Genomic DNA, 9974 nt, shown 5'->3' with positions numbered 1-9974 from the left:
TAAATAAATGAATATAAAAAGAATGGCCATTCTGAAGCTAGGGAGCTTTGCTTAGAGTTTTACACTTTTACTATCAATTATTTATTTTAGCTACTTCACTACCCAAAAAGTTGAATTCATTTATCTGGTAGAGAAAAACTCATTTATCTGAGAAAGAAAAAAATATGACAAAGTTGAAACTGAAAAAAAAAGCTTTGTAACCTCATTCATGACTCATGTGACCTTTTGCCTACTTTGTGTCCATCTTTCCTCATTATCTAATATTTTGAGCAATTTTTTTTGCATTTATCTATTGTGTGAGTATGTGCACGTGTAAGTGCATGAACAACACAGTGTGTATGTGGAGGTCAGAGGACAACTTGTGAGAGTCAGTTCTCTCCCTCCCCCATGTGGGTTTCAGGGATTGAGCTTAGGTCATCAGACTTGGTGGCAAGCTCCTTTACTTGCTGAGCCACCTCAACATTCCCCTGAAATCTCATTTTGGACTGGCTCTCACCATGTTTAAACTAGTGTGTGTGGCTCTGGCAGAAGTCTGGGGTGGGCTGCATCATGCAGTCCTCTGGTTGTGGAAGTCCGGGATGGGCTGCATCATGCAGTCCTCTGGTGTGGAAGTCTGGGATGGGCTGCATCATGCAGTCCTCTGGTGTGGAAGTCTGGGGTGGGCTGCATCATGCAGTCCTCTGGTGTGGAAGTCCGGGATGGGCTGTATCATGCAGTCCTCTGGTGTGGAAGTCGGGGAGGAAGCTCAAAAGGCAGGGGAAGGCCCTGGCAAGAGAGAAGACAAGGAATACAAGCGAGTCTGGGAAGAGTGCCTGAGCTTGGGGGTAAGAATTAGGGGCACACTACGTGGGACCATGAGAAAGATCAGCAGATTTGTTAGTCAGGCCTGGCAGGTGAGACTGCTCTGTGCAGGGGTTCTCCAGGAAACATTGGCAAACTGTGGTGAACCTCAAATTTTAGTTAATACTGTAATGTCTACTGAATATATGAAAAAATGCAGATTTTCAGAGCCTCGACTCTAAAGACTCCAGAGGGTCTTTTGAGGTCTCAGCATCTGCGTTTTAAATGCTTTCTGTGCAACTCTAGGGTGCCTGAAAACTGCATGTCTTCAACAGAAAGGGTCCTGTGGCAGAAGGGAGTGCGAGGTCAAGGTCAAGAAGGAAGCTGGCCCGTGTGCCCAGCATCCCCCTGGGAAAGGATTCTTGCCAAGCATCTAAGATGGAGCTAGGCTGCAGGGAGCACTTTGGGTCTCCAACTTAGCCAAAGAATTGATATGGATGTTCCTGGGCCTTTGACGTTTTGTATCAACCTGCCTCAGAACACATACTTTCTGCTATCATTTCTGCTCAACTTGCTTTTCACTATAAATGTCATGGTTAAGAACAGAATATTTGAAGGCTGGAGTGATGGCTCAGTGGTTAAGAGCACTGGCTGCACTTGTAGAGGACCCAGGTTTGGTTTCCAGCACCCACATGGCAGCTAACAACCTCCCGTAACTCCAGTTCCAGGGGAATCTGGCACCCTCTTCTGATCTCCACAGGGATTGCAAGACACAGTGCACATACAGGCAGGTAATACACTCATACATATAAAATAAAAACAATAAATAAAATATTTAAAAAAGAACAGACTATTTGGATAAAATCTGAACAAGGAAAGAAAAACAGTACCTGGGTAAAGTGTGTTTCTTCCCACAGCACCACTAAGAGTGTACATCACTGGGCAGCCCTGAGTAGAGCAGCTCAGTGGCTCACAGTTAAAAGAAGAGCAGGTACAGCCAAAAGCCCTGACTTGGACCACAGAGATACAGACACCTAATCCAAAGAGAAGGTGGGGAGATGAGCACTGTCCCAGTGGCCAGGGGTGGACCACAAACAGATGTCCATGACAAGGTCAAGGAAAGAGATACAAGGGTGCCCTCCACCGAACACATGCCTGCCTAAGCAGGCCGCAGATAACCTTGAGGATGGGTAGACATACAAAGGGTCTACCGTCTGCAACGGACATTAGTCTGGACGTTAAAAATGCAGAGGCCCGAAGCAATGAAAGAAAATGCCTTGTGTTCACATCTCTGCTACCACTGTTTATCATCCATCAGGCATTTCACTGGCTGGAGTTACTTCAGTGTCAGGGGTGAATGGCAGAGACTGGCATTTTGTTGGGGACCCCTGCTGTTTTGGTCGCAGTCTCTCCATGTCCGGATAGCCTAAGGGGCTTGGCGTTTTTATGCAGCGACTCCCCTTTCCAGCAGGGCGCCTCCTACTCTCTTCCTGACTCACCTTTGAAGTGGCCGCCACAGATACATGACCTCTGGCATAGAAACTGCCAGGTTTTTCCTATGTGATAATCAGGCACTGTCTGACAGCATAGAAGCCCACCGCCATATGTAAATAAAGCATCCTACAGAGCACCTATCAGCTGAGGCTTTTGCTACTGCCACCACACTATAAATTCTCTAGTTTCCCCCTAATAAATCGAAGCTGTGTCCCTGAACTTGTCTGGAGCTGTATCTGTGTCTCACTGCGCCTGGGACCAGCCTGTGATTCAGTCTTCCCGGAGGGGGCTGTCCTTCCGTCAACATTCACTTGCGAAGATCCTGCTTTTGCCGTTCCTACACCTCCCCCGCCCTCGTGGTCTGGTGGCCAACGGATCACGTCCACAGAGGGAGCGTCCCGAAGCTTGGCCCAGAACCTGCCCAGCAGCTTGCAACCCCCCCGCGGAGTCTGCACTCGCCAGCGCCCAGCGCGGCCCCCGCCGACTTGCAGACTCGCCTGCACTTCCCTAGCAGCCGCCACAGACCCGCCCAGCAGCGCAGCACGTGAAACCCGCACACCCCAGCCAACAGCCGCTCAGCGTGCAACGCCCCCGCCCCACCCTGCACAACAACAGCACAACAACAGCATTTCTCGGTGTGTTGGCATGGAACACAATTTATCTCTGGGAAGGTTCCCAGCAAGGTCTAAAAACTGGCATCTGTAGCCAACCTTTGTGCCATCGTGCCTTCCAGAAGACAGGAAAGGGCAGTCTGGACCTGTGCATGGTACATGGGCTCCCTAGTACCCACCACAAAAATTAATTAATTAAATTAAAAGAGAGAGGTTTTTAAGCATCCAAAGCCCTGTCTTTTGCCAGGTACGATGACACACACCTGTATTTGCTGCTACTCAGGAGGCTGAGGTAGGAGGACCATCTGAGCTCAGAATTTGAGCAACATTAGAACCTCTATCTCAAACAAACCCCCAGATCCCCCTTCACACTGCTCATGCCCTTGTGAAAGATTTATCTTCCCCTTTAATTCTAACTAAAGTCACAGACATTCTGATACAGAAGATGTCCCCTGGACACCTAAAAATGATTGATATCCATGGGGTTTTTTTGCCTATGGTCTATGGGCTTTTTTTGGGGGGGGTCTTTTTGAGACAGGGTCTCCCTGTAGCTCCAGCTGTCCTGAAACTCACTATGTAGACCAGGCTGGCCTTGAACTCACAGAGATCTGCCTGCCTCTCCCTCCAGAGTGTTGGGGTTAAAGGCATGAGCCACCATGCCTGGCTGTCTATGGGGTTTTGAAAAGCCAACACATTGTGTGTGCCAAGCCTCACTTTCTCTTTGCCAAAAAAGTTCTGTTCTCAAACATAGCACAGAGAAAAAAGAAGCATTTTTGTGACTCACTGATCATGGAGAAGTCCATCCTGGAGCTGCCTACATCAAGTCTCTGCGGACACACAAAGGATATCTAAGGAATTCCCAGAGGAGGAGCCCCACAAGTAGACTGTAGTAGCCCCAGGGCAGAGCAGCAGTCCCCTCCCCATTGTCCCTCCTCCTAGCCTAGGCAGCTCCCACCCCAGCATTGATATGATCCAATGTTCGTTGTTGCTGGGTTTTTTTTTTGTCTCCTGGGTCTCCCTATGGCTCCAGCTGCCTGGAACTCACTCTGTAGACCAGGCTGGCCTCGAACTCACAGAGGATCCACCTGCCTCTGCCTCCCAAGTGTTGGGATTAAAGGCATGTGCCACCATACCTGGCTGTTGCTGTTGTTTTGACACAAGGTCTCTCTGTAGCCCAGGCTGGCCTGGAACTTACTCTATAGCCCAGACTGATCTCTGCAAGCCACCTGCCTTAGTCTCCCAAGTGCTGGCATTACAGGTGTGTGCCACCACACTCAGCTAAAATACAAACCTGATAAGCTACAATCACCAACCCACCTGTAATTCCAGCATTTGGGAGGAAGAAGGAGGAAAAGGCAGGAACATCCTGGGTTCAAGGCCATCTTCAGCTGTATAGTGAATGTAGAGCCAGCCTGGGTTACATGAGACTTTGTCTCAAAAAAACAAACAGGACTGGAGAGATGGCTCAGCGGTTAAGAACACAGGTTCCAATCTCAGCACCCACATGGCAGCTAACAACTGTCCATAACTCCAGTCCCAGGGAATCCAACAGCCTCTTCTGACCTCCATGGGCATTACACGACACGAGTGCACTTACCTACATGCAGTCAATACACGAATTCACATAAAATTTAAAAAAATAAATAAAATTAAAAACAAGCAAAACCAATCACAAGAATGCAGGGCAGGGTGAGCTGTTGAGGAGCACAGACTTTGGAATCAGAGTATCTACCCCAAGTGGGTACCTTTGTATAAGGTCCTTGACTGCTCCATGCCTCAGATCTCCTATAGGCAAAATGAAACCAGGTAGTTGTGATGGAAAAGCAAGCTCATTCAGATGGAGACCAGACAAGCCCAGCATGGAGATAAGGGTCAGACACATTTTCCCCCATTTTTTGACTGAGGGATGATTAAAGAATCATGGGGCTGCGGCTGGAGAGATGGCTCAGCAGTTAAGAGCACTAACTGCTCTTCCAGAAAACCCAGGTTCAGTTCCCAGCACCTACATGGTGGCTAATACCCATCTTTAACTTTAGTTCTAGGGGATCCAGCACCCTCTTCTGCCTTCCTCAGGCGCCAGGCATGCACATGGTATACTCACTTTCATATATGCAGGCAAAACACTCATACATATAAAATTTTTAAATTCTTTAAAAATCATGGGGCTAGGGCCTTGGAGAGATGGCTCGGTGGTTAAGAACACTGGCTGTTCTTCCAGAAGACCAGTGTTCGAATCCCAGCACCCACATGGCAGCTAACAACCATTTGTAACTCCAGTTCCAGGGGACCCGGTGCCTTCTTCTGTCCTCCTCAGGCATTGCACAACATGCGTGCACTTACATCCATGCAGGCAATACACTCAAACACATTAAAAAAGTCTAAAAAAAAAAATTATGGGGTTGGAGAGATGGCTCAGTGGGTAAAGTGCTTGCTCTGCAAGTGTGAGGAACCCACCTAAAGCTGGACTCACTGTAGTCCCAGCATTCCTATGGTGAGATGGGAAGTAGACACATGGCAGCTCACTGGCCAGCTGGCCTGGCAAACTCAGTGATGAACAAGAAAAGAGAGACCCTGTCTCAACCATGGTGGAAGGCAAGAAATGATACCAGACGTTATCCCCTGACCTCCACATGTGGCATGACTGTACCTGAATTCACATATAGGAACACATACCCACTGTGTGGTGGATGGGGAGAAGTGACCATACCTCTGCAGTGGGGCTGCTCCCCAGTCCAGGTGCCGTTGGCAAGACACACCACACTGCTGGGCCCAACCAGCTGGAACCCAGGGTTGCAAGTAAAATGGACTTCATGATCCACTAAGTACTTGTTTCCAAACTTTCTGCCATCCAGAGGGGCATCCAGAGAGGGACAGGAAACTGTAAGGAGAGGACAAAGGGTTAGAAGCGCTCCCTCTGGACTATAGCCATGGCTGTATCAATGTCACAAGACTTCTCCCTCTGCCTGCTGGGGGCGGGGAATGGACCTGGACATTCTAAATGCCACACCTCATTAAACCCTCTGCTTTAGGGATGAGGAGGGTCATGTGATGCGTGCCTAGTGAAAAACAAAGAGGTTGTGGCTCAGAGACATGGAGGTGTGCATAGGGCCTCCCACTGCAGTGCTGAGGGTCAAGGTCAGCGAGACAGCCACTTACTGCCTTTTCTTTCTTTTAGTTCCAGCTCCACTGGGTTTCCTTCAATCTCCTGAACAGACTCAGCCTAGTTTGGCCTAGTCCCACACTTCTTTCTGTAGAGCAATCCTCTTCTGTCCTGCTCCTTCTTCCTGCTCTTCAGGCTTCCATCAATTGCCACAACTTCCCAGAGGGTTCCCTGGCCACCATGAGCCCCTGTCCCCCAGTTCACTTTGCTTTCTTCTTAGCATTTGTAACGATGGCAGGACTCGTGTTGACAGGCACATCTCCATGTCTGCTGTCAGAGCTCTCTGCTGGAATTCAGTCTGGCCCATGTCCTGCGACCTCCCCAGCCCAGTGCTCTATAAACGGCCACTGAAAGAAATGATCTACTGAGTTCTTACTGTGTTCCAGACACTAGATTGGCACGTGGGATATATCACTGAACAAGACAGACTAAGCCCAGTCCTCAGGAAGCTCAGAGGGCAGCAAGCCAGCTGCTGTGACTCTGCCTCCTATATCCCACTGGGCATGGCAGTGCAGGAATTTAATCCCAGCACTTGGGAGGCAGAGATAGGTGGATCTCCTCTATGAAGTCAAGGCCAGCCTGGTCTACATAGTGAGCTCCAGGCCAACTGTTGCTACAGGCCTGCTGTAGCTACAGGGAAACACTGTCTCGAAAAGATCGAAACAAAACAAAACAACAACAAAAAACTACTACATAGCTGGGTGTATTGGTGCATACTTATAACCCCAAAAGCTGGGAAGCAGAAGCAGGAAGACCATGAGTTAAAAGCCATTCAAGGCCATCCTGGACTATATAATGTGTATGAAGCCAGCTTGGGCTACAGGAGACCCTGTCTAAAACAAAGGCTGGGGGTAGTAAATAATTTCCTCACTGGTTGCCATTTGATCTGGATCCAGTGGGAAGGATCCGGCGCTTCCATCCAGCAGTATCCTAAAAGAGGCCAGCCCTCTGCAGGGTTGTCACCTAGCCCAGTGACTCATACATAGTATGAGAGGCAGCACATGGGAGAAATTTTTTCAAATGATAATTCTCTACCTTTTAAAATCTATGGTGGGAGCCCATCTTCTTGCAGAAGACCCACATTCAATTTCTAGCACCATGTTGAGGTGTTCACAATTGCCTGTAGGGTGAGCCAATACCTTTAGCCTCCACAGGCACCTGCACTCATGAGCATACATACACACACACACAATTTTTTTAAAAAATGAATAAAATATTTAAAAAGAAAGCTTTTAAAAAAATCTATCATAGTTCAAGGCAGAAAGCCACCAAATCTTGGGATAAGGACTAATGACAACGTAATAGCCACTGTTTCATCTGTCCAGTGACAGCTGCCTCTCACACAGTCAGGACACGTTCATAACATGTTCCCTGAGGCTCTGGGACTCTGGGTGCCTCTTTGCAATCCCATGAAAATAGGAATGTTCCATGGAGTCATGGTTTTAGTAGGAAAAAAAAAAAAAAGAAATAGCTAGGTCAATTATTTCTCCTGGCCTCAGTTTCCCTATCTGTAGTGAGGAAGGACTTTGCCTTCTGTATAGAATTGGGGGTACAGAGCTCCTCTAAAGGTTGGAGTCTCACAGAACCTTAGAAAGTGAGGGTTAATTGACAGAACTGTTTCCACCCCATGGAGCTAAGGAAACAGGAGCCCACTTGGTGCCCGAAGCTAAAATTTGCTAGAAACTTCATCTCACACAAGGAGGCCCCTGGGAAATATATCTACAGGGAACCAATGATGTCAGATAGCAATAGGCCTTGTCCCCTGTCCCCTGAACCCTCAGGTCAGGGGTAAACCAGTGCCCATCTCTGGGTCCTGAAAGTGTGAGAGCCGATACCAGGACAGCCAGAAAAAGAGCCCAGTGTCAATCAGAGCTCTACCTCCAGTGGAGGGAGTTTGGGTGCTCCCCTGCACCCTCACTAGACACATGGGCTTTGTCCTTGGCAGTGTTTGTCCACAGCCATGCTGGCACTAATAGAGGAGTCACTGGAGGACATAGTTTCAGGCCTAAAAAGCCAGAGCTATGTTGGTTCATTGACTGAACAAGGGTGGCATGCTGGCAGGGTGTGTGTGTGTGGAGGATGTATGAATGCAGTCGCTGGGCCTTCCATACCATGAACTTAAAACCAGTCTAAAAAATAGCCCGTTAAGCTAAAAACAAAAACAGGAACAAAAGCAAAACCAGAGTCCACTGTGTACCTCAAAATGGCATTTCAAAAATTCTATGGACTCATGGGTAGCAAGGTAGTTATTAAGCCTAGAATGAAAAGGTAGGAGAGGAAATGAGCTAAGTGTGGTGATGTCCTTCTGTAATCCCAGCCCTTGGGAGGTAGAGGTGGGAGGATTGTTAAATTTCAGGTCGGCCTGAGCTACATATTGAGGAAAAAAAAAGAAAAAAGAAAACGAAAAGAAGAAGGAGGGAGGGAGGGAGGGAGGAAGGAAGCAAGGAAGGAAGCAAGGAAGGAAGCAAGGAAGGAAGAAAAGGCCAGGTCTCATGGTACAAACCTATAATCCCAGCACTTAGGAGGCAGAGGCAGGAGGCTCAGGGGTTCAAGGTCCTCCTTGACTACATAGAAAGCTTGAGGTCAACTTGAACTACATGAGACTCAGCCTCGAAAAAACAAAACAAGGGGGGTGGAGGGATGGCTCAGCTGTCAAGGGTACCTGCTGCTCTGTAGAGGACTGGAATTCAGTTTCCAGGACGTACTTTGGAGGGCTTACATCCACCTGTAACTCCAGCCCCAGGGGATCCAACACTCTGCTGTGGCTCCTTGGGCACTAGCACACACATGCCTATACACACGACACGCATACACACACAGATGCGCGCTCTCTTTTTCTCTAACATATCGACCAGAGCTGGGGGGGGCAGAGGGATGAGGGGAGAACTTCAGGGGAGCTACATGAGTGTTGTACTCTGGCCCCAGTCTGCTGACTTGGGACCCACCTGGGGGCGTCTCTGGGGCCACTCTGCTCACAGAATTCTGCAGCGAGGCCAACCGGCTCTTCATGTTGCGGATGCCCTCCGCGAAGCGGGTCTCCTGGCCCTTCAGCAGCTGCTGCAACTGGCGGATGGTGGTAAGAAGCTGCTGCTTGTTGAGACAGCCCTGGGGAGAGAAGAGACCACCACCTGTTGTGCCTGGTTTCATCCCACCCTCCTGCTCTGGGCTTGCAGAAGCCCTCTAAACTACAAGCTCCAAACTGCCCAGTGCCTTGCAAAGCACCATGGGAAAGTGGCTTTCCTGAGGCACCCCTCCCTGCCCAATGGTCCACCTGGACAACAGTCTGCTGGGTTGCATTGCCCGGTGACAGTCCACGTACACTTATCATAGCCCCAGTTCACCTCTCAACAGAACAAACCAAGGTCGGGATTGGTGACTAAATGACTAGGTGGTTGAGCAACTATTTGATCCCAAAGTTCCTTATAATCACTGGTCTATTACTCCAAATAACACGAAAATTCCTCATTCTAAGTTAAGGCCTTGAATTCCAGGTTTGGTGAATTTTTCCTTCCTCTCGCCTTCAGACACTTTAAAAACAAGAGGGCAGTAAAGCAAAAGCCCGGTGAGTCCCATGGTTTAAAAAATATAATACGGAAAATAGCCAGGTGTGGTGGCATATGCCTTTAGTCCCAGCACTGGGGAAGCAGAGGCAGGCGGATCTCTGTGAGTTCAAGGCCAGCCTGGTATACATAGCGCGTTCCAGGACAGCTGGGGCTACAGGGAGACCCTGTCTCAAAAATATATATAACAGGAAACACACACACACACACACACACACACACACACACACACTAATGTAATAAAAGAAAAAAAATGTTAAAAAGAAACTGTCTTTTTGTGTGTGTCTTTTTGAGACAGGGTCTCCCTGTAGCCCCAGAGCTGTCCTGGAACTCACTATGTAGACCAGGCTGGCCGTGAACTCACAGAGA

The 9974-nt window shown here is 48.6% G+C and overlaps 1 protein-coding gene across 1 annotated transcript in view; it reads right to left on the bottom strand.

The window, feature by feature from the left end:
• Fbln7 (fibulin 7) overlaps window positions 1-9974 on the bottom strand; it is a 46708-nt gene that overhangs the window by 19917 nt on the left and 16817 nt on the right. Inside the window, exons 2-3 of the mRNA XM_008840356.3 lie at window positions 8991-9150; window positions 5593-5763 (exon numbers count right to left, since the gene is read on the bottom strand). Of these exons, the coding sequence (XP_008838578.1) occupies window positions 5593-5763; window positions 8991-9150 (331 nt within the window). The remainder of the gene's footprint in view (window positions 1-5592; window positions 5764-8990; window positions 9151-9974) is intronic.

Source organism: Nannospalax galili, unplaced genomic scaffold, assembly GCF_000622305.1.
Source record: "Nannospalax galili isolate Female #2095 unplaced genomic scaffold, S.galili_v1.0 scaffold1941, whole genome shotgun sequence".
NCBI lineage: Eukaryota > Metazoa > Chordata > Mammalia > Rodentia > Spalacidae > Nannospalax > Nannospalax galili.
Note: the sequence above shows the minus strand (reverse complement) of the source record. Positions and strands in the feature narration are given on the sequence as shown.